At 28.0% G+C, this 27,235-nt stretch overlaps 1 protein-coding gene and 2 pseudogenes across 1 annotated transcript; 2 read left to right on the forward strand and 1 right to left on the reverse strand.

Moving 5' to 3' along the window:
• The window catches only part of LOC111039493, a 12,401-nt pseudogene extending 11,151 nt beyond the window's left edge, over window positions 1–1,250 (forward strand).
• Window positions 1,251–7,728: 6,478 nt separating this feature from the next.
• Window positions 7,729–11,883, reverse strand: LOC111039492 (annotated as a pseudogene).
• A 6,014-nt stretch (window positions 11,884–17,897) lies between these two features.
• On the forward strand, window positions 17,898–25,118 carry LOC111039497 (zinc finger protein 271-like). The gene is made up of 5 exons (XM_022323033.1): window positions 17,898–18,200; window positions 18,827–18,980; window positions 19,146–19,246; window positions 19,428–19,502; window positions 24,702–25,118. The coding sequence occupies exons 2-5, from the start codon at window positions 18,954–18,956 to the stop codon at window positions 25,096–25,098; spliced, it is 600 nt and encodes a 199-aa protein (XP_022178725.1). The 5' UTR covers window positions 17,898–18,200; window positions 18,827–18,953; the 3' UTR covers window positions 25,099–25,118.
• Window positions 25,119–27,235: the final 2,117 nt, after the last annotated feature.

Here is a 27,235-nt window from a genome sequence, read left to right on the forward strand (position 1 = left end):
CCATGGGACCAATGTACATGTTCTATGTCTGCGAAGGGCGGACATATAAAATGTCTGAGGTATGCATATGAAAATGGATGTCCAATGAATGAAGACACGTGTTCAAATGCAGCGAAGCGTGGACACCTAGAATGTCTAAAGTATGCTCATGAAAATGGCTGCCCAATAGATAAAGACTCGTGTTCTGAGGCTGCATTAATTGGCCACTTGGGTTGTCTAAGGTATGCGCATGAAAATGGATTCCCATGGAACGAAAACACATGCTCTAATGCTGTGAAGTATGGGAGCCTGGCTTGTCTAAGGTATGCTCACGAACACGGCTGCCCATGGAACGAAAACACGTGCTCTAATGCTGCGAAAGGTGGACACCAGGATTGTCTCAGATATGCACTTGAAAATGGATGCCCATGGAATAAAAACGTCTGTGCGGATACTGCGGGGGGTGGACATCTAGACTGTTTGATGTATTTACACGAGAAAGGGTTCCCATGGGACCAATACACGTGTAATAGAGCTGCGAATGGGGGACACCTGGATTGTCTGAGATATGCGAATGAAAATGGATGTCCGTGGGACGAACTAACGTGTTATTGGGCTGCGTCAAAAGGAAATCTGGACTGCCTTAGATATGCGCGTGAAAATGGATGCCCTTGGGATCAAGGCACTTCTTGTGTGGCATCGAATCGCGGTCGCTTAGACTGTCTGAGGTACGCACTCGAAAATGGATGCCCTAGATCGATATATACGCTTAATACAGCTAAATGGCTTTTACCATCTTTTAAATGTTCAGATGACATTTAACGTAGAAATTAAGGAACAACCAACGCTGTTTATAATTTGATTATGGTATATTTTTGGATTTTATACTTTTCGAGTATAATGTTTTTAATCGATTATATATCTGTTGTTATATACTCCAATATATTAATAGTAATCATCAGATTTTTGTGAAATTAAACTTATAGTATCAAAATTTGTTCATGTAATCCTTGTATTTTTAAACGGTTTTATTATTTGTATTTGAATTAACAATAAGTATTTGTTACTTAGCTACACGATTTACCGCTTCCACTTATATGGTAGTAGGATAAATGTATCATTTAATATTATTATTTTTTGGATTAGTTATCTTATGAATATTTAATTATACATGATACATACTCCAAATGTAGTTTATTTTAAAAACATAGTTGTGTAGCTTATGTAATATCACTAGTGTTAATATCAAATAGTTTTATTTTTGAACCATATTTGCGTGCAAGACATTTTTTTCGTCACTGTTAGTCCACATACGAAGATATCTTATTATTTATAAAGTTATTATTATAAAATAATATGCATATTTTAAAAAATCATCCTAGGTAAGAAAATAGACAACATCTGCATTAGCAAGATAATGGTTAAGATAATTGGTAAGGTAAAATTTTTAAAAAATGGTATAATTATCAAAGGTACGTGAAAATCAAACAAAAAAATAACCCAGAAAATTATTAAAAAGTTCAAAACAAAAAAAAACAAAAAATATACGTGCAAGTCAATGAATTTATAAGAGAATTTCTTAAATTTATTCCATGAGAATATAAGCCTCGTATTTGTGTTTTAAGAGAATGCAAATATGATCTTTAATACTAAACTTATAACTATTGAACTGATTTATATGTAAATGCATAGTTTTATTAAAAAAAGATATGATAAGAGTTGATAAGAAATGTTCACAATTTGAATCATTCTTATTAAAATTATACTACTTTTATCTTATATATTTTTACATATTATTTTGGTATGATTATAAACTTTTATATATTTCACTAATTTGTTAGTATTTGTAAATATATTTTATCATTTAGTCATTCATAGGTATTCAAGCCATGTTGTAGTGAACAAAAACAGTCATTTATCGATTATATTGTCGATTTATATGTTTATAGTATTTTATAGTTTATTTGATAATCGTTTTCTTGCTCATAATTGTCACCCTTCTTTTTATGCACTGCAATGTGTCCTAATATTGTATTTAATATGGTTTTCATTTATATACGGTCGACGATAGATGAAAGGCTGTAGCAATAGGTATTTATGGTAAGTATTTGGCTACAATTGTAGCTACACAAATTCTAACAGAAAATTATCCTTGATGTAATATTTGTGACACTAATACTTGAAAAATGCCAAAAATGAATAAAAGTTTGTTCAACATTTCTCAATTCACTTATGAATTTCCAAACGATACATTTTAAAGCGATAGTCAAGTTAACTGTGTGTTACCTATGAAAAATCAGTATCAACAGCTCACAAAGCACCTGCACACCTAAAGGCGTCATTTACCTTTCGATAATTTAAAACCAATTGGATTTATTAAATGCAACAAGGCATTTCGATATTTTTAGCACATACGTATATTTATGTACCTACATATTTTTGTATTTTTATCACACATAAATTTGATCCCTACTAATAACTAATTAATTTGAATTTATATTTAAGTCACTGCAAAATGTTTTCGTTTGACACTCAAGATTCACCTTCCTAGTGATGTCAAGAACGACAGAAACATTTAACAAATAACTCATCTTTACTGATAATGACGGTATTTTGGTTGATCGGCAATGTTTACGAACTCCATTTCTCAAATACAAATATTAAAATCTTAATAATCTGAACCAGAGAAACAGAAAACTTCCTTATAACCAAATATTTAATTAGTATTCATTCATTAGACACATATTTTAAAGAAGAACTTTCCAGAAGACTGTCTCAAAATGATTTATGTTTGATAATTATGTTATTACTAATGACAATCCTAATTCGAATAATATTGTGTGTAGGTATGGAATTAAAAACGTTTATTGTCATTCTACACCAATTAGTACGTGGTTGGCTGAAATACGTCATGAAGTCCGATTCATATTTGTTGAGTTGTAATTTATACAATTAAATTTAACTATATAGCTGGATTGTATATTTACATATTTGTACATAATACTATAATAGGTCTATTATCACTAGGTCTAAGATTGTAAAATATACACATAATAATTGAATCACATTATTGAATATGGTTGAAAAAAAATCACTGTTATAAATGATAAAAAAGTAATGTTATTTGTAACGCACTACTTTATTAATGGAAAAGTAATGTAACGTGATAAAAATAATTTTAGGTAACTAAAGCAAATGTAATTAAAAAAAAAAAATTTGAGGTAACGAGTAAGGTAGTTTTATTAATTTTTAAAAGTAATTTACCCAACACTGCCAAATAGTACGGTTTTTTACGGATCTGAAGAGGCAATACGAATTACGAGGTAGGTATCCTAAGTTTAGAATATTAGACAATTTGCAGTATACATTTAATTTTGTCAAATTATAGATTTAATTACTTTGATGTGGTATATTTTGTAAAACACATAAAAGTCAACAAAAATTGGCAGTTTACACATTGTAAAATGATTTATTATTTAATTATTGAAGTGAAACTTTTTTAGGCGTGGTTGCGAGAAATTTGTATAATCATCCTAAAAATGCAACACAATGTCAACAGGTAAAATATTTATGTGTCAGGAATATTTTGTATGTGTGTGTACCGTGTATATAATAATAGGTATATGACATATGTGCATTGTACAGATAATAACATTATATTTTATGTATAATAGGTATAGTGTTATCATGGCGAGGCAGCACTTTTGCATCGGTGGTAGGGATAACCACTTGTTCCGTCTCTTGCACTGCTGACGAGACATTGGCACTCCTTCAGAATTCAGCAGTAGCTGCAGTAGCAAGAACAGCATAACTACTACTCGGTCTCTACTATTTGCAAATAAGTTTGAACAACATACATGATGCATATTTTGTCTTGGTAAGTCTTAAAAACGTATTACTTTCGTTGCCGTCCCTAAATATGCGTTTATTATACGGGGTTATACATTAAACTATTGAAGTTTATTATCCACAGAAATTATTGTTTCGAAACAGATTTTATTTTATAATTTTTTTTTACTTTCGATGTCATCGTATAATAACATGTTTTCTGAAAAAAATAGTATATTATTTTCCTCTACTCTGTTCATTTAAATTTAAATATTATTAACTAATTTACTTCTGATTCGAAATATTTATTTAAAATGCATTATGCTTAGTAATACGATATTGAAATGCAATGACATTAAAAAGAATAATTAAGATAAAATATTTAAAAACATACGGTTATGCAATGACCATCAATCCCGTATAGTTGTGCGCGTACTTTCAGCCGTCCAAATTACGATGACTTTTAGTGATAAAAATGTAGACAATTTCCAAGTGAATCGAATATAATAGTTTATTAGCAAAAATGATAGAAATGTAAAATAGAGTGTGTGTTGAATGACTAGAATGTACTCAGGTCTTAGTGGCTAAGAGATACATCTGAATATCTGATGATGTAGTACTTCGGGCTCACTTTTATTTGTTGTGACTTGTGGCTGCTTCCATGTTTGGAGGTAGATTATGTTTTAAAGATTACAGTTTATAAATTATGAAAGGTCAACTACTAATCAGTAATCATACATTAATGCACTCTACAGGTTTCCCGTGAAGATTTTCCCATTCCGATGTCTCCTGAAATAAGGAAGATATCATAGTTCTGTTTTTTTTTCATGAGACTCGCGGAGATAAGAACTACAAATATTTCATGTTTTAGTCAATTTTGAAGTTTTGGTAAAAAAGTAAAAAATATATTTATTTTATATTATACTAGAAAAAATTTTTAAAATCGGTATTTTTTATTAAATTCATAGTTTGGGAATTTATAGTATTTTATTAAATTCAACTTTGTTTTTATATTAAAATTTGACTTATATAAAAAAACCTGTATTTTTTTTATAAAATATAAGTAAATCTAAAAAATATTAGTTCTATAAAATAAGCGCAGTTGAAAAGATCTCTATTTGATAATGTTTTTATTTTTTTATCAAACAAATTTATGAAATTTTTTATTCAATAGATTTTTTATTAAACATAGATTTAATTTATTTAGGTTTTTTATTAAATATATATTATTTTTTTTATTTTAGATTTTTTGTAAAAAAATAGATTTAAGATAAGTACTTAGATTTTTTATCAAATAGATTTTTTATTTAATAGATTTTTTATTCAATATGGATTATTTTTTTACGTTTAAATTTTTATCAAATAGAGATCTTTTCAACTACGCTTATTTTATAGAATTAATATTTTTTAGATTTACTTATACTTTATAAAAAATACAGATTTTTTTATAAGTCAAATTTTAATAAAAAAAACAAAGTTGAATTTAATAAAATACTATAAATTCCCAAACTATGAATTTAATAAAAAATGGTATTCATACTAATCTATTTTATAAGTCAATTTTAAAAATGATTTTATAATAATTATTTATGAATTACTTTAATTAATATTTATCATAAATATAATTGTAGAGAAGTATGTGAATATGCCACCCCTTCCTCAATTAAAAAAGCTTCTAACAACTGGCAAGATTAAATTTAAAAAAAAAATAAGAACTTGTTTTCCCGGGAAAATGGAAAATTGTCGGGTTCGGCGACAGTCGTGCAAATGCGTGCTAATGGCGCGCTAAAGTTTGGTAAAAAAAATTTGCAAAAAAGTGATTTTTTTCACTTGTGGGGGCTGGGGTAACGTTATGCCAGCCCTTCTCACAGTTTTTTATACATAACTCGTAAAATAAATTCGTGCAAATTCTAAAAATAGTAGTGCAAATGGCATGCTAATGGCGTGCTAATTCGTGACCTAGTTTCTTATGTAAAAAATTCAATGAGGGGGAGCAGGGTAATGTACGTAAATTATCCCGCTGGGCACTGGTTAGATGTTAGGTCTCCGCCGACAGACGATCGATGACCGCACCAATAACTGTGAGGCAGCCGCTCACACTCTCCACTCCTTGTACCCGCAATTATTGTGACATTAGTCGCGGGGTACTGTTATACGCGTCGTCCCGTGATTTTAAATTGTATATATATATATATATTATGCTATATGTTTATTTTTTTTCTCTGATCGAGTTTTATGCCTAAATCGGCTTTCTCGGCAATAAATTAATATTATTCACAAATCAATAAAATAAAAGCATATTATTACCAATTTTTGTTAATTATTTCTGCCAGCTTAGTATTACTGTTCCCATTTATTTCTAATACATAAATTGTTATTATTAAATATTAATTGGAAAAAAAATTCGGCTCTCGGGTCCCGTTCGTGGTTGGCGACCGTACGACTTACATGACTTTTGGTTCATATAATACAGAGATGGCGAACCTATGACACGCGTGTCAGAGAGTGACACTCGTGCACTATTTTAGTGACACACATGAATGAGTAAAAGTTTGATAGTATTACAATTTTTGAAAAAAAATGAAGGGTTATCGAACTAATTGACACGCAGGGAAAACAAAATCCAACCAAAATTTTTATTTGACACGCTGGTACAAAAAGGTTCGCCATCCCTGATATAATACAATTTATAATGTATAGGCAATTATCACCGTGCTGTATTTTTAAGTCGTAAGTACCTACTGTTAAAATCATTACTTTACCTTATGTCGACTATGTACACTTAAATAGGTACTAGATAAAATACTTCATCTGTTGAAACTGGAAATTATAACATAATATTATCTAATTTGAATCTTTATTGTATCATGTAAAATTAAATGACTTGGTGGGAAAGACTTGATGAAATGATGATTTTTTCATGGATTTTCGACGACGAAGACATACATTATTTGCTTTTTCTAAACTCCATCCACGTACCGATGTATGCTATTTAAATATTTAATACGACGTCAAAAAGTTTAATTAGTAATGAATGTTTAATAAAACAACAAGATAAGTAAGTTTTGAAGATGATCAAAATAAAATTCAACATTATCAAAATGGTATTTAGGTATAAATTTCAATGCTGGCCTGCCACTATAATATATCAAATACGCTGTCGATAGGTAACGCATAGTTACATTTTATCTTAACTCTAGTTCAGGTGGATTTTGTATTGTGGCTGTTATTTGTTAGTCGTCATACATCGAATTTGGGTCATTTCAGTTTAAAATGCCTAAAGCTGCAAGCTTATTAAATAATAAGGTAGCTACGTATTTAAAATAATTAAATCCAACAGAGTATATTTTAACGAGACCTGTTATTTATTAAAGCCACTTAATATTACTACGAAGAATAAGAAAAAGTTATACAAATAATTTCAAATCTAGAAACTACCGCCTCTATAAATGAAGCTAACAATTTGATGCAAAATGTTAATTTAAAAAATAATTGTTCTCATATTGTTACGCATTTTTATTTTTTAGTACATACGATTAAATAACTTGAAACCTTGTTTGTCAGATGGCGTTAGCATTGTTGAATAAGCACAAAATAAATTCACACTATTTTATTTAGCTAATATGAAGTTTTCTCCCATTACATCAACTTGATGTAGATCGATGAGTATAAAAACATTTTGCAACCAAATCGTCGGCAATTTTTTAACGTTATAAATGAAAAAAATAGAATTACATACACATTACACATGCCTCTATCATGTATGAGTATGAGTATATGTATTAATATTTAATATACAATCTGTACACAGGTATACAGGCGCGATCGATGGTATGGAAAACTGACTAAGCACTCGGCCGACGAAATTTCAAGCCTCCATTTTTCGGTGCACTCTACATCTAGTCAGATTTTATCAGTCCAGATGGAGTTAGCTGTAACATTAGCTATGAACAGCATATATATAATCGGAGTTCTACTGTATTTACTCTTGTTCGTACAGATGACGTTCCTTTAGGATACGTTTGACAGTAAGTTGTGGGTCACAAGCTTCACAGATGGAGAGTTCGTCTTTTGTCAAGAGTGATCTATGAGTTAGCTTGTAGGTACATGCACATGTGTTAGAAATCATTAACAAGTACTATTTATGAACACGAACGATCGACTCGATATACGACGTTTCTATAAACGCGATCTTAATTTAACTCTGTACTTTATAGTCAATAACATAGTAATCTTAAAAATGCTGTAAATATAATTTTGACTTTGAACATTGTTTTAATTTTTAATTTTACAGCTAGTGCACCTTGGCAGTAAATCGTTGAGGAAGGACAGCTGCAATGACAGCTAACAACGAAGGACGTTCGTTTTATCCAGTCTGTTGAAAACTGCCAACCACGAGTTCAACAAGATCGAGCTAGATAATAAGACGAACTGGATGTTCTGGACATTGACTTAAAGATTTGTTGTGATTCGCTATTTAAATCAAAATTCAATACGAATGTGGTGGTTTTGACACTTTTGGCAATAGACGGTCCATGTTCGACGAGTCGGAAGCAGTCGCTCGTGGCAAATTAATCAAAGACATATGCGAGAAAGCTGCGTTTCACGGACACATCGATTGTATGATTTTCGCTAGAGAAATTAGCGTTCCATGGATTTATTTTCTGCATCCATCTATCCCTGGATCTTAGTTTGATCTTTCAGCTTGTGACATTGCAGCGTTCAAGGGAATCCGTTAATGTCTTAAGTATGCGCATAAATGATGCCCATGTAGCATGGACAATAATGAATATTTTATATTATTAAGTTTGATCTAATATACAGAGAATCATTCTAGCAACATGCGTGTTTAATGTTCATCAATATTATTGTCCCTGGAACCTTAAAGAGTATCCTAAAGTTTTCCAATCAGTTGTGTTCATTGTTTTTTAAATATTTGCTCAATATATGAAGTCTAATTTACGGAATGAACTTTTTCTAATGAACTATAGAAGGGATATTGTAATTTGAAAATATTTATTTAAAATTTTTAATTTTAAAAATGATTATTTTTAATTAAATATTAGGATATGCAATAAATTATATTTGATCCAAATTATTTGTATTAAAAGTATTATTAATAATACCTTGCAAGTTGCAATATACTACTTAACTTTACTTACACTGTTCTAAGTTAGTGGATACACACAAATACACTAACTAAATATATAGATTAACTATATTTATATTTTATATGTAATTATTATTTTATAAACTTCGAATTTTCACCGAAACTGTGTATTTAAACTCACCAGGTGGCCTGAAGATGAAAATTCTTATAGTATATTTGTTGTTATCGGTATTCGATAGTAAGTTTTATCAGTGTTAGCTAGAGAAGAGGTGCTTGTCTGTGGTAAGCCAAAACTGGAAACCAGAGTGTTTTCCGTAATCGATGGCAATTCCAACGATGATCTTGTAATAGTTGGTGTGGTTTGTGATTGTAGGAGGGCTAGGGATCCGGGGAGTACTAACCTAGTGGCTATTAAAAGTATTATTATATTTTCAACACATTTTTCAGTGATAAATTTAACATAATGCATTTAACTTAAAAACTTTATAACGTTTAAAAATAATTTTATCCAAAAAAAAAAAATGATAATAATAATAGTAACTTCGCACCAATAAACAGTTTTCGATTATATAGAATTCTATTCACAGCAATAAATGCAAATTATTTATTAGTTAAATTAATTTTATTTGTTATTTATTCTTATCACACTTGTATATGCACCATCACTGACGGATTTGAGGCAATGAGGGAATATTGTCGCCAAATTTGTACAGACCCACTAGTATAAAAATTGCAATATATAAGTCACCATAGATATTTTCTGGACTTTAAATTATACAAAAAAATAAACTGAGAACTAAGTATCTACAATGCATAAATATGACTATTAGGACATACCTAACAGACTGAAATACAAACATTTTAATTGCATATTTTTGTATATTTAGAAGATTTTTAGACAAAACGAACATTTGATAAATGATAGTAATTTAATTGTTATCTATAGCATACTTACTTAGTACTTACTACTTGCGCTTTATTACTTTTGTAATATATTTGAAACAATTTTTTTTTATGTGATTTAGAAGTCCATTTCACATAATCAGTAATCAATAATCATAGAACGAGTCATATCGTTAACGAACAAGGCAACTACGTAAAAGCCTAATTGTTTCTATCATGTAACTCTGTTAATTAATAAATTAATATCATCACAAATAGAATAGAATACAAATTAGATAATAACGTCACAAGGTGAGATATTAAAGAGTTGAAGAGAGTTACTTTGAATTAAGTTATAACAACTGGAAGTATCAAATATTATTTATAAATATAATAAATAAATAATAATGTGTAATAGTGGTTATACGTATAATTGCATATTCACAAAATTTATTATACATAAAATGATAAACAGAACACTTATAAAAAAAATTACAACTGTTTACTCAGTGTTCCATACACGTTCATGTACCTACTTATTAATCATAATTAATTAATAGTTGTATTGATGTAATGAATATTATTAATAGTTACTTTAATTCATTCATATAATTAACCTAGAATTGAATAATACTTGATATTGTAGGTTATTAGTTATGTTCTAATAGTTATTATTTAACTATAATTTAGCTGTGGTCTGGTTTACCCTTGGGGAAACAAATGCACAAAATTATTTTGTTGTATTTCGTCATACATTAGTATTTAAAATAATATAACAGTCAAGGTGTCCACTCTTCGCAGTGCGCTGCTTTAATACGCATATAGTATTTCTCCCACGGGCATTCATTTTAAGAACACGTGGACCTATTTTCGTGTATGTACCTAAGGCAGTCCAGATTTCCACCCAACGCTGCCCAAAAACAAGTGCTTTGATCCCATGGACATCCATTTTCATGTAAATACATCAGACAATCCAGGTGTCCACCCTCCGCAGCATTATAACATGTTTCTTTGTTCCACTCGCATCCATTTTCATGTGCATATCTCAAAACCTCTAGGTGTCCGCTAGCTGCGGCTATGTTCCACCGACTACCGTTCTCATGCGCGTACACCAGGCAGTCCAGGTGTCCCGAGACCGCAGCCTCGTCGCACGCCGATTGATCTCATTGGAGCCAATCGTACCAAGGAATGCCAATCTCGCGAGCGAATATCAAACAATCGATGTGTCCGTGAAATGCGGCCTTCTCACATATGTTTTTGATCAACTTGTCATGGGTGACTGCCGGCACCTTACTGAACATGGACCTCTTATCGCCAAGGGATTCAAAACTACCACTATCCGTGTTTAGTTTCATGATTTGGAAAATCGATTCACAACAAATTTGCAAGTCAACGTCTGGAACTTCTAGTTTATCATACCTGTCCCGCTGGATCTTGCTACACGCGTAGTAAGCCGACTTCAGCAGACTGGGTATGATGTTTGTGCTTCCGCCGTTAGCAGTCATGATGGTTAGAACAAGGCCCTCTTCTAGCATGGACGTACTGTAAATAACAAAGTCAAAACATAAAACAATAATAAACATCAAATTATTATCTGCATTGACGACACATTTTGTTTAGACATTTTAATTTAAAATTTGGTGAAATTACATATTTAAATTAAGAGTATCAATTTTGGTTATTTTGTTTAGTTCAAAAATATTATTCGTGGGACTTGAAAGTCTTTTGACCATATACTAAATTACTAACACACCTAGTTACAAAAATTGTCGCATAGTTATTAATTATCCTAACTTCTCAGCAACAGAAATGGCAATTTACCAAAATGACCAGGTAAATATATAGAAAATAAAAAAAAATTTCAACAACGTGGTATAATAGAGATAGTCAATAAACGTAAAACAAGTAACAATATTCTTAGATTGATACATAAATTAGTAAATGCATGCAATTATATTAGGTAGGTGTATAAAATATAAATAGAAAGGGAATAATGTAATATTAAATTAAATCAAACCGAACACATCAGTGAAACCAATACTAAACCATTATAATATGTGATGAAAATACAATTATATATTGTAAAGCCACAAATTCACAGAAATGTTGTTGTTCTCAAAATAAAGTAAATACCTAAACATTTTTCACACTGGTCTGATTTGATCAATTTTTTTCGTTAGAAACATTATATTTTTCTGTATTAGACTTCGATTTTGTATTCGAAGTATTTACGGTTATTTATTTTTGAACTACAACCAAATAAGAAAAATATTCCATAAGAAATCGAGTAAATACCCAATGTTGTAAACATTTCAAACGCTCTTGAAAAAATAATTTGACTTACCTGTAGACACTTATGAGGAATAATGTATTACATTTTCAAACCTTAGATAAACATAAAAACTATTTTATTGATATTAATTTTAAAAAAAAATAATAATCTAAAATTTCATATGCCTATAATAAAAATGAGCCAAACTATTTTAATGGTGTATAGAAAATGCTAATATCAACATTTAGTAGAATTTGCATGTATTTACATTAATTTTTTTTAGAATTACACCAAAAACCAAAATCAATTTCTTTAAAAACCTTTTCTCCCGGCGCTTTTGGAAATTACTGGGAATTTTAAATTTTATCCTCCCGAATACAACAGCTAGGTTCACTTTCCCATCGGGATACAAACTGAAGTTGAAATTTCAAAAACCTACTTATACTATACACAGACGCAAAAATTAAAAATAAAAACATTCATCATTGTAAAATTAACACATATTCATATTGCTCATTTCAAAATATAAAATATCCACAATACATCATACTCACACTATTTATTAAAATCGTTTAAAGTTAGAATTGTGATAATATTAGTCAAAATCATGAAAATATTCAGGTGCATGTCTGAAAATCAATTGCTGATAAAAAAAAATCTAGTATTGGTGACAAATATTAATACCCGTTCGTTTGCATTTAGACCTTTGTCATCTAATAAAAATCATTCTTCTCTGAAAATCATTTTTAAAAATTTTATTGGTATAGATTTATATTTTATCTGGCGCCCGTTTTTTTTGAAACTTTCCATTGTAATTTAAATTATAATAATTTATATTTATTACAAAAACACTTTTTAAAGCTAATATATACATTTATCGCTTTTTGAAGATTTTGTAAGGAGGGTCAATTAAAATGTATTATTAATTTGATTTAATTTTTATTATACCTATACAATACATTATTTGAACACCATGCTACCTATTTATTTTAAGATAGCGAACGTCCAAATCGTGTTCGTGAGATCATTATAGTAATAGACAATAGTACACAGATACATTTATAGATGTATAATATATTACGCATTACAACCAAACGTGTCCACAACATTTGAAGTTGAGGCAATCGAGGCGCCTTGTTTTCAAATAGGCACCAGCGCCACCAGGACGTTTGAATTTATTTAATTACAACAAACTGATAAATTCTAAATAATTTGTGGTGTCACTTTTCGCGAAATGCATAAAACTCGAAAAAATCAAAATTTTATGTCATGATAAATAATGATTTATAATTTAATAATTTAAATCATTTTATCACACAATCTTCACTTATACCTAAATGGTCCAAAATGATTAAGGGTAGGTACGCACCATTTTAATATAACGTTAATGTTATCATATTAGTCATGGGCTAAATAATCAAATATAAGTCATAAATAGCTAAGCTTTTTGTGATATATTGAATACCTGAACCTTCCGATTAATTGTACACACTAATTTCATAAAAAATGACTCAGAAAAGTATTTTGTTATTATTAGAAAATTACAATAATAATGTACCTAAGTATTCAAATGTGTATAAACTTAATACTATGTATATGACACTGGAAGAATAATTAGGTACCCATTTGTTAGATTTTTTTCTTCTATAAGGCTTTAACAACTGTTTTGTTTAATATCCATTATCCATGATTCGTATAGGCCAGAGATGGCGAACCTATGACACGCGTGTCAGAGAGTGATACTCGTGCACTATTTTAGTGACACACATGAATGAGTAAAAGTTTGATAGTATTAAAATTTTTGAAAAAAAAATGAAGGGTTATCGAACTAATTGACACGCAGGGAAAACAAAATCCAACCAAAATTTTTATTTGACACTCTGGTACAAAAAGGTTGGCCATCCCTGGTATAGGCATTAACATATGTATAATAATGTATTATTATATTATATTGTGTATATCCAATATTATTCTATTATTATATAAATTACAATTTATTACTTTACAACTAAAAATATTGTAGATTTAGGCTCAACTTTTTTTTAATTTCAACTAAAAACAACTTATGTGGAACCTTGTATTACATCTTTTTACCAATTAACTGTTGGTAAAAACAACGGGAAAAAAAATTAAAAAATAAGAAAACTCACATAATTTAAAATTAATACAACTATCGCAATGAATTTAAAACAATTTTTACTTAACAAAATTTATTTTAAGTCTATAAGGTTTATTTAATTATATTATGAAAACAATTAATTTAACGAGATAATACAAATATTAGGTAAGTAACTAATAAGTTCTGCATGTTATTTTGCCACGACATACCAAACTATGTAGGAAAAAAGTCAAACATATTAAAATATTGAGAGTAGATATTCAAATGTATAAGCCGATAACGGAATAAAGAAATAAGCATTTATAACTTACAAACACTAGTGAAATATTATGCTGTTCGTTGCTACTCTTTCTAGTGCCACTGCTAACTTCCTTTGGACTTCAGACGAAACGATTAGTGCACCAAAGAATTAACTATGGAGGCCTTGGATCGCCTAACGCTACTCCGTCGACCCAATTATTAGACAGTTTCCCATACCACCGATGCGCGCGTCCTTTAAACTTATAGTATATTCATGTACAATATATATAATATACCGAGTGATTCATTTAAAGTAGGACAGGGCGTACTTAAAAAGTATAAATGTTTTGAAAATATTTTTTACAATATGATCTTAAGTCGTTACGAAAAACAATGATTTCGTTAAAAAATGTTTTGTTTAATATTTTTTATCCTTATATTTTTTTATGTTTTATGATTTTTTGAAATACAACATGGAGTTTTTAAATTTTAATATTATCTTCGAAAGAATAATATTTTTAAGTATTTCTATACATAAATATCAATTTTAAGTTGAGTTTTTTTTATGAGTTATAATTTTATAAATATTATTTAAAGTTTTGCTGTGCGAATTAACAACATTTGTGCCGTAACCACGTACCTCTCCATTCGCGTCATTTATACTTTAATTACTTATAATTCGTTAACTATACTCGTCCTAAATTTTATCATTCGGTATAATATATTATTTTATATATTATAATTATATATCATTCGTATTCATACTCTTTATGATACATTCATTAATATTTCATACATTATATTCGGTGATATTGTGTTGTATACTTGTATTATTATCATTTTTATAGAAATATTTTCCTCCATAAGTAATTTAAGGAACCCATGAGAAAGCACAATATGACTTCAGAAAATATGTTTAATTGTACAAATGTAAATTGCGCCCAGTGTAGAGAAATTGCACCCGGTATTTTTCAGGTACAAATATCTATGTAATAAATTGCGCCTAATACAAATATTTTATTTTTTCATTTAGCATTAAACAAAGGACACCACGAGGAGGTGACTCATTATCCTAAATGATTTTTGGTTTGCTTGAATTAAACAAATTAGTTCATAAAAATGGAAAAATTCATTCACAGAGTTGCATTCGTTGTTGGTTGCTCGATAGCAATTCTCGGAAAAACGCTTATGTTCATTTACCACTCACACATAGACATACATGTCATATGAATTGCCTAAATATTACTCCTTAGAACATGATTCCCTGGAACCCCTTTATTATGATAGTAATGTGGATAATTGTTTGTCCTCAGTATGGTGTTAAAGGGGGTGTGGTTCGATAACGACGATCTTAAAAAAAAAATATTTTTTTGATTTGATAAATTGTTGAACTATAATATTCTATTAAATCTGCACGAAGCCTGTCGCACAATAGATCCGTTTTTATTTAACGTATGGTAATTTTAGGTGGATAAAAAATCTGATGTTTGGTACGTGCCAATAGCCATACCGCCTTACCATACTAGTCGAGGGCAGGTGACAGCTTGGCCGGTTCACAAAGGCACCGAATGCACAGCGATAACTGCGAGAGAACAGTAAGGTTAAAAAAAATCCCGTCGGTGTCACTGCAGCAAGACAACGTTAAGACGATTTTAATGATTTTAAAGTAGAGGACAGTTTTTTTTCTTTTATTATAACTTTAAGAGTACACTAATATAGCTCAACAATTATGAATAAAAAGTACATTTAAAATTAGTTAAAGAACATAGATATTAAATAATAAAGCCAGCATCCAAAATAAATGTAATAATACAATGTCAGTTTTGTAATAACGTATTTTGAAAACATCCTGAAAACACACTTGTACGAAATATTATTATAATGTTAATGTACGGTTGTTCCATTTACGTGTGTTACAGTCGTACATTATTATAGGCACGAGTCCCACTATGGTCCCACCCCACACATCACTACAATACTGTGTTTGCAATGACAAAAGCATTCTTTCGTGTGTATGATGTATATGTATGCTTTATATTAGGGATATACGGAGTACCTATGTATACTCTATTCGCCGTAAGTTGACTCACTCGTTCGACGAAAACCGGTCGTGCCTGCGCAGGCCACCGCGTCTTCGGAGCGCTAGTATTGATCATCGCCACCGCACCTGGCGTATACGTAGTGATTTGATTATCTTAACGACGTATCGACTATCGACACTATCTCCGCGAACGCGCGCAATAGATTAATAGATTAATTAGTAATAATTATTTTGTAAAACATTCTGTATGCACGGCGGCAGCTGCCTACTACGACGAGCGCCGTCGGTTGCCGAACACAACTGACCAATCACAGACCACCGGTCTACAACGTGGGGGTCTGAACGTTCCGGCGGCTCAGTATGCATGCGCGCAAGTGGGTCAACTTACGGCTAATAGAGTATAGGTTCACTCATAGACCTATAAAAGAATGGACCGCGCATATCATATCCCAGTAGTGTATTTGGTTGAGTCAAAGATGTGTGCGAGAGAGACAGACTTATGTTAGAATTTCCAAAGACATTCCAACCAAAATATTTTATCGTCCTTGAATATTTATATATTTTTTTAATGATAACGACAACCAACGAATGATAACATTTTAAAATCATTCCCCGCGTTATAGCATTTTGTTTTTATGGTTAAAACTTATGTTTTGAGTTATAAAGTTTAAATTTTAAAATTAAAATGGTTCTTATGTGCTCTGTGAGAAGCTGTAAAACCAAACATTCCAAGAATTAAAATATAAAAAAAAACCTATGAGATCCACATTTATTTATTTATACAACCTTCATGATACTATCTCCTTACATTGGCATGGCGTGGAGAACGGTTAGGTTAGGTTATATACATTATATATTATAATATGATATTCTCAATAAGTAGTCAATAACTTTTGAAATATAATTGGTTATATTATATTAATACATTATTATGCATTAATACTTTGTTTCAAAATATTATTGTATTGAGTTAAATTTTTAAGCAACTATCACTATTGTAAAATAAATTATTTGTTACACTTAGTTATTTGTAATGAAACTAAAAAATATATTGACTAAGTTCATAAAATGTTAATTTTTAAATAAACTATTATTAATAACTAAACAATAAAGCACCATTTTTACTTACTTTTGTGATAATATACATTATAATTTATAATAATATAATATAGCGTATAATATAATAATTATAGTGGTAGTAACTAGTAAGTAACTTAATCTTGAAATATTCACAGATTACAGACATACTAGATTAAAATATAATACTGCCCAAAATAATACAGGTATACTGGTATACAGAAATAGAACTACTTCAATAGTTCAATAATAATAATATTATGTAATGGCACGAAAATAAAATATTTCAAAGACTAATTAATATATTTTTGCTTATATCGTATTTGGTATTTAAAACATAGCCCTTTCTCTCTCGCACATATCTTTGATTCACGTATCTCTCTCTATGCGCGGTCCATTCTTTTATAGGTCTATGGGTTCACTCTACGGCCGTCCAACCCGGACCGGTTTGCGGACAAATGTGTATTGGTGGGGTAGTGGGGAGACGATCGGGGGGTGGTGTTGTCATTTTAATTTTTTTTAACCAGTAGATACCGGTATTTCAGCAGTCGAGTTTTTGTTGTGCAGGCTACAACGGTAGCGTCTGATCGTCGGAGTCTGTCTTACACGACACACTATTCGAATAACACGTTTTGGTTTCCATTTCTACAAAGTAAGTACACATAACACATACTCAATTTACTATTGTTATTATACAAATTACTTAACTGATTCCTCGTTAGACAGAATACGATAATATATCATGTTCGGATATTTTTTATCGTTAGAATTGCGATTTTTTTTCTCGCATCATACATGTGTGTGTTTGTGTTTGGCAGAATTTCTATTGGGCACCCGTAGGTTTCTGCCATGCCCGGTTGGGGAATGGCGGCACTTGTTCTCCGGTCAGACTTGTGATTAAAATCATTTTTTGAAATCTGGAAAATAATCATAGATAATAGATATATTATCTATGAAAATAAAGGTGTGTATTATAAACAACAATGAAGTGTAAACAGAACTTTTTGACGGTCATATACTCTCATCTTTCTGTAAGTACTTGACGTAGCGTAGATAGGTAGCGTAGCGTATAGTAATAATGTTTTAATAATAAAATAATAATATGGACAAGCAAATTATTTTGGTAATTCAATCATGTCATGTGGTTTACATTATGGATCCAGAGATCCACAACACAACCAACACAAACACATGCTCGCATACATCTACACGTACACTTTATATGTATTTGGGCGTATTTGGTAGACATATTATTATTGATAACCTTACTTTTGATAGGTATCTCCTTCAATTTTAAGGCGGGTTATGCTTGTGCCGTGTACACGAAAAATGTTCAGCTATGCCCAACAACATGGTAATGTGGGTAATCGTGTGGTAACCTACCCTAAACAACCAATCATAGCAAATGATTTGTATGCACGGATGCGCTCGCGTATGTAGTGGAAACCCGCCTTTATATGTATTATATTTTGGTATACGACTAATATGTTATAATATGAATAACCGACTCAGTAACAATTCTAAAAACCAAACTTAAATGTATTCATCCGTGATTTATAGAGAACCTAATGATGATTAATAATTTTCACTTTTTCAGCGGTCTTTTTATAATCTCCATATTCTATCGGACTTCTTCAGCAAAGAGTTCATTATGGAACCAATACCAACAATTGCTAATGATTGCGAGATGAATTCAGAGTAAGCAAAAATAAATAATTAATAAAACATTATAAAACTTTATTTCATTTTTTAAAATTATAAGTTTTAATCATTGATATACCTATTAGGTACTTAATTTTTACATTGTATCTAATTTAAACAGTAGTTACTTACATAATAATGAATTATAATGAATTAATGTTTTTGTAATTTCTTTTAGGGGTCCTTATATACGCATTATAACTATAAAACAAGAGTATATATACACGACAGTGCAAAAGGATAGTCTAGAAAGGTAAGAATTATATTAGATATAATAAAGTATGTATTATAGTGCAATTTGAAATTTAATAATGTTATTTTTGTCTTAATGCCATATTTTAACAATGGGTTTTTTATCTATGAACCTATAGGTAGGTATTTTTTTTAAGAATTAATTTATCATAATATTACAACATACATTCCTATAGTGTTCTTCTTTTTTTTTTTAAATTTAATAAGCAAAATTCATAATCCACTATCTTTTTTTCTTTTCCTTATTCATGTAAAAATATTAGGTTCTGTATTAAGCATATTTGTGTAAGTCTCTGTTTTCCAATTAAAAATATTATAATGATGTATTTAATGAATTCTATTAAACAATATGGAAATAGTTGTATACCTTCTTGTATACAAACATTTACATAGTACAAAATGTGGACAAGTTAACTAAGTTATTTTAATTTCTTATTTTATGTTACTATGGTCTTAATGTTAATTTAAAAGTTACCTATTTTTTTAACACTTCAAATAAAAAATATAACAAAACTGTTACAGAAACATAAAAATAAGTAAAAACTTAGTTAAAATCAGAATTTAATAATTGAAAACTATGCCAAACCGTAATATAGAAAATAGAAATAACTAGTTAAATAGGTACCTACACTAAAATAAATATCTATATTTTATAGGAACAATAAAATATACCTAATACAAGAATAGATGATTGAGTTTTTGGATTTTTTTTTTTAGCGTTAGGTTTCATTTAAAAAAAAGATTTAACATAGGCTTGCATGTTTCTTTTTTATGTTCTCGTTTTTAATTTGATTTTTATAAATCTTTTAGTATATTCTAAATTATAATTAATAAATATATAGTTATACATTATTTTAAAAATATTTGACCATTCTAATTTTATTTTTAGTACTTTTACTTATTATGGTCCATACTGTAATATATTAACCATTATTAGTATAATAAATAATAATAAATCATATGAAAAGTTAAAAATTGCCCAGTTGTTTTCAAAAGCATCAGAAAAAGTAAACAAACAACTATGGGAAAACTGAGATTTTATGCAAAACTGTTTCATAAAAATCATTTTAGTTTTTAGTGTAAATCTAAAAAAAACAACCATAGATATTCGTGTATACATTTTCACTGAATATTTATATTGACACTTTCAATATACATTATAACATTTTCGAAATATTTTGATAATTTTATAACCATTTCTAGGCACTTAATAATATTGATTTATATTAGTTTATGTTTTTTTAAACATCAATAAATAAATATTTGTTTGAAATAAAATGTAATATAAGATTTCTCATAAGTTGTCACTTCAAATTAAAAAAGGTGCTTATAAATCCATAATAAAGTTCTTGGAACGTTTAAAATAAGAATTATTAAAAATTCTTCAAAATCACCAAAATTTGCAAAATATTTTAAATTAGAAATCCATAAGAAAAATGTTATGTATATCTAAGATTTGAAAATGAAATACAAGTTTTCCCAGTTTTCCTATATTTAAAAAAAAAAAAAATACACTTTAAAAGTCAAACACATGTTTTATGAGCCTTCGTGTTAGACATTTGATATTCAACAATAAATAAGCTAAATCTCACTGTACAGTTTTCTTATTCTGGCTAATTCAATAACTATAATAATAATAATAATAATTTATTTATTTATATAGATAAACGCCAAAGATGGCTTCAGTACAGAATTATATACATACATACCTATACATTCTACAAAATTAAATAATAATATGATTAGTTAAGAAGTAATTTAAAAAGTTTTAATATTTAAGAATTTCAGTTAACTAAAAAAAATATGATGGATACTTACAAATGAAAGAAATCAAGTGCGGATTCATTACCCAACCTCAAAGTCCTTTCTAAAGGATTATTATACCCATAATTAGTATGGTGGGTTTTGATAAAGAAAGTAGGACTACTTCGTGAATAATATTGAGGAACATTGAAAAAAATACGTTCTAAGAGAGAGGAGTATGTAATTTTTAAGTTAATTAATTTAGAGAGGAAGAATATGTCAGCTTTTTTGGACGAATAGATAATTGACTGAGATTAAGCATATTTTGAATATCAATTATATCATAGTTATTTTCATTATTTAATATTTTTTATAGTTTCGATTTTTTCAATATAACATGTCGAGAATGGATACCATACTACCATATGATAGATGCATAGACTCATACCCCAATATTGTAATATAATAATAGTTTATTGCAACAACAATAAATTAACATAATTTTAAATTACCTGTATAAAATTCAATAAGTTGCAACTTATCCTATAAGTTAAAAACTTGAATGCGGATGAGTTGAGTTCCATTTTATTATAATAATAAATATAACAAAATGTAAACAATATCACAATAAACTAAACAAATTTAAATATGAAAAATTATATAAAACAAAAAAAATATATCTAAGATATAACACTAACTACATGCTTTTTACATTGAATAAAATGAATAAAAAAAATACATTTAAGAAAACACCACCTTTAATAATAGGGCTTTGATTACCAAAATTAGTTTTATTCAAAAGAACATTCAGGTTGTTATTATTTTTTAATCTTGTTGATATGAGTGATGGTTGATATTCCTTAATGATGGTCTATACTTTATACATATTTAATAAAGTTTGTCATTCAGTGATAGCCTAAAAGTTTGAAAATTAAGATTTGTATTTAGTTAGTACATTTATAGAAAAAAATCTTGGTTTATTTAAAATAAATTGTATTAAAGAATTTATAGTTGTACATAATACAATAATATGGCTGGAGTATGTACAGCCACAGACCAAAGAACCATACAAGTAAACTGAAAGTGCTAAAGCTAAGAAAGGTTTTTAGATCTAATATATTACATAATATTTAAAATGTATAAAATAATTTTCGTATTGAGTTATTGACAGAAAAAATATGATCCACAAATTTTAGTCTGTGGTCAAAAATAATACCTAAGTAGGTATTTAATACTATAAACTCTCTCTAGAGTAATACAATTACACGGTGAATTTAAATATTTACAATAATTTGAATGTATAGGTACATAAGTCAGCATCAAAACTATTTGACGTACCTACTTCTACAGTTAGAAATATTAAAAATTACATATTTCATTTACTTAAGTTAAATTAAAGATTATTATCATCACACCAATTCTTAATCAAATCAAGGCATATATTCGATTCTTTAAACAATTCATTATAATCTTTATTTTTTACAAGTACAAACATATCATCAGCATAATAATTTAGGTTTAAATTTAATAGTCCATTAATATAAATGATAAATAATATTGGGCCAAGAACAGTACCTTGAGACACTGAAAAACTATTAGTATTTACATTACTCAGAGTTCCTTCTAGTCGAACTTGTTGTCACTTCCCTTAGAAATAAAAAAATTAATTACAATTAAGAGCATTACTTCTTATGCAACAGTTATCAATTTTTTTTATAAAGAACACATGCACTATCAAACGCTTTTTTAAAGTCAAGAAAGATACCCAACAATTTAGAATTCTTATATAAATTATTATAAATAAAATGTTAGGTTTTAACTAATGGGTCTGTGGTTGACATATTAGAACGGAAAAAATATTGATTTAGCAAATGCATGATTAGAAACATCATTAATCTTTTTTTAATTCATTTTTCAAACATTTTAGAGATGGTCAAAGTTAATGCAATGTGTCTGTAGTTACCACATAGTTTTTTGTCACCTGATTTGGAAAGAGGCCGAATAATAGTACAATAATAGCATAATTATATGTAGAATGATATTTGCCAGAAACAATTGAAAAATTAAAAATAATAGATAATTATATAGAAATTGTATAATCCGTATTTTTAAGAAAAAAGTTGACAAATCATTTGTAAAATAAGAAAAATTTTCAGGAATTCTGAACAAAATTAGAAACTTCAAAAGGGGTTATTGGATCAAGGTATAAAGAATCATTTATATGGACATTTTTATTTAATTCATTCCAATTTAATTTATTATAACCATTAGTATATAACTCATCAGAAATATTTTTTCCAACATTAATATATAATCATTTAATTAATTTAAAATGTTAGATTTGTTAGTTAAAGGAATATTTGAAATATTACTGTTTATGCTGTTTATTGTATGTTCTTTTTTCTTAGTAAAATATGAAGTTTCATTTATACATTTCCATGTGGTTTTCATATTGCTTTTAGACAAAAAAATTGGTTACTGTAATATAAACAACTAGCTTTTTTAATCAATAGGTTTAAAAAGTTTCTATATTTGATATAATGTTGTTTAAGCTTTAAATCAAAAAGGGGTTTAATTTTTTTTTTCATAAATTGTAAGTCTATTTTTAGTTGAGATAAGTCCATATTTTTATTGCATTGATTTTATTAAATTTACTTTTTGAGATTGTAGTAACTTTAATCGCACTATTGATTAATTCCTTCATTTTGCAGTTAAATTTATCTACCAATATATCTATAGCATACAATTTGCTACATTGTACATAATATTCTTATAAGATATATAATATATACATATATATATAGTATGTACCTATTTTGTATATTATGTTTATAAAATATAAGTAATGATGTAACAATTGTTAAACTAATCAATAATATCTTGGGCTATACAAACTTTGTTTAAATTGTATCCGCTAATATAAAAACAACTCTCAATTCAATTTCTAATGAACAGATCTAAATTAACTAATTGATAAATACATAATTAAACATAATAGAAATGTCTTAAATTACAGAGTAATAGAACTACTTATTAATATAAACTCATAAAAATAATTTTTAATAATCACTGCTTAATTTACTTTCTAAATACCCTTCAAGTACCTACTTGCAAAAAATGTTTACACCACATGTATGTTATGCTAGCAGAATGCAATAATTCAAACTGTTCTCTATATCAGTGTTTCCTAAACTTTTTGAAATAGCGACCCATAAATTTAATCTTTAATGAGTATGTGACCCCCTGCTAAAAAAAAATTCTATCATACATTCTATTATACTAATTAGACTTAACATTATTATTATACATTATAGAGGTATCAATTTAGGCTAAAATAACAGTAATCGTAACCGCGAGTTTCAAGACCCATATTTTGAAAAACTCTGATCTAGATAGTAGATAATAATATGCAGTCGTCATTGTCCTTTATATTTTAATTTAGGAATTTTTTTTTTAGCCATCATCCTGAATTCATGAGAAGTCTAACCTTGGACAAGAGATCAAACTTTAAATATTATAAATGTGGTTTCTGTGAAAAAACATTTTCATATCTTTCAAGTTGTGTAATACATACCAGAATACACACCGGCGAAAAACCATATATGTGTGGAATTTGCTACAAAAAGTTTTCTCATCATTCAAATTGTGTAACACATATAAGAATACACACGGGGGAAAAACCGTATAATTGCAACATCTGTAAACAAAACTTTTCTCATAGCTCAAATTTAAAAGCTCATAAAAGAAAGCACACAGGAGAAAAGCCATTTTTATGTTATATCTGTGGTAAAGAATACTCTTCAAGTGGTTATTTAAAAAAACATACATTTAGACATACTGAAGAAAGAATATAAGGACTATATTTATTAAAATTTTGAAATTAGTAATTTTGAAATATTATTTTTTTTTTTTTTACTTCTATTTAATAACTGTAATAATGCGTATTTTTATATTATGATACTTTAATAATTCTCTGTGTTAAATATTAAAGTAATGTATATTTAATTATTAATTTAAGTATAAACTAAATATGTGCCAGCAGTTGCGGTTAAACATAATATACAAATAAAATAGTTTGGTTATTAGTATTTAAATATATGTAAAATTTAATTTTTTGAATAAAATAAAATAAAATTTAATTAAGGTTTATTATTATAATTATTTTATTCTAGTAAATTGTATTTAAAAATAGGATTAGATGCCCTATTATAAAATGTTTAATTAATTTACTAAACAATTAATAGTTGTTCCCTAAATTAAAAATATTTGGTGGTATTTTAGCCTTATTAGATTAATCTGTTTGTTAATTGATAATCTAATTTTACTTATTTTAAATAATTCATTTATCGCCATCAAAAATATATTATAACATTTATTTTATTAGTTTATTTTTATAAATTATATTAAATCAAGATGTGGTTTATAAATAAGTATATAATGGGTTTCGTTAAATTTTATTTATGGACTATAGATACTTAATATAAATAAATATCTAAATTTAAGTATATCATTTACAATGATAAGATGTTGTTAAACTTTATTTTAGTTAAAATTAAAAAAAATTTTTATTATCGATATTTTATAAAAGTAATTTATATATTAAGGGTATTAGGATTTTAGTATTTAGTAAAAATTAATTAGCAGATTAATAGCTTAAAAGTACTATAAAAGAATAGTTAAAGTTGTAAAAGAATATTTTTAGTATTTTTTGTATCAGTATTGATTATAATTTGTAATTTACAGTTTAAACATAATAATATAATTACCATTAATCATCAGTGTGTAAGATTTGTTTAATTAAACATCTATAGTTGGTTATTTTTCATGTAATATACAGTAATATAAGTAATGCAGTTACATACCTATAATACTAATATAACTTTTACAGATTATATTACCTTTGTACATGTCATATTGTATACAATAGCACCCTAGGATAACAGCATTTTTATATAATTTAATTATATGTATTATATTGATAATTATTATTTCATCATTACGATTTATGAGTATATGGGTAACAATTTCATATACATGCAATTTTACAACCCAAATTGTTTAGAAGATCCCTAATAAAAGACAATATAGATATATTAAATATTGTCATAGTCCAAAACTTAGTGGTTATATCCCCTGCAAAACCCTGCTATGTTGTACATTGGTAAGTTAGAGACGACACAAAGGGGTGTAGTGTCTTCCAAATGCTTTTGGTTGGATATACCTATGTGAATGCTGTCTCATTTTTATTCATTCTCATAGTAATATAATGACTAATTATAAATAGCAACATTTCATTTTTGTAACTAGGGCATGTAAATATAAGTGAATTTAATGTAGGTTGTTTTCTAAGAAAAATCAACAGTTTTGGAAATACATCATAGCTACCAAACTTTTTTTTAATGCTTCCTCTAAACCTATTATAAATTAAAATATTTTACTATTGGGTAAAATTAATCCTCTTCTTGACTTAACATTAGTTGGCGGTGCCTCGTTGATTTGGTCCCTTAAAAAATACAAAATATGAGAAACTTTTCATTGTTTTTAACAGTTATTATTTTTATATTCTTTAAATGCTGACAAACAAATTTCACAAGTAATATTATGTATTATTACTATATGTTTTATAATTTGACAAAATAAATAACCATAAATTAGAGAGACTTAAATTAACAAGAGACTCAATTACCTCTTGTTGAAACTATATTATATTATGTACTAATGTAATATATTTAGTAAAAATGACATCTACTTCCCAACGATATATTCTTTTATAAAAGAATCCAATAGCCTTTTTAAATATTTAATTTTATATGCACGTGAAGATTCATCAAAGGCAAGTATAATATTTAATCCCCCTTTCCATTGAAACACTAAAACCCCAATTAAACAATTTTTGGTACTTCATATCAAATACAAATAGATTAAATTAAATCTATTTGTATTTTGAATTCCTGTGTAGTATACATATCACAGACCTATTAAATAACTTAT

This window comes from Myzus persicae, unplaced genomic scaffold (assembly GCF_001856785.1).
Source record: "Myzus persicae strain clone G006 unplaced genomic scaffold, MPER_G0061.0, whole genome shotgun sequence".
NCBI classification, from domain to species: domain Eukaryota; kingdom Metazoa; phylum Arthropoda; class Insecta; order Hemiptera; family Aphididae; genus Myzus; species Myzus persicae.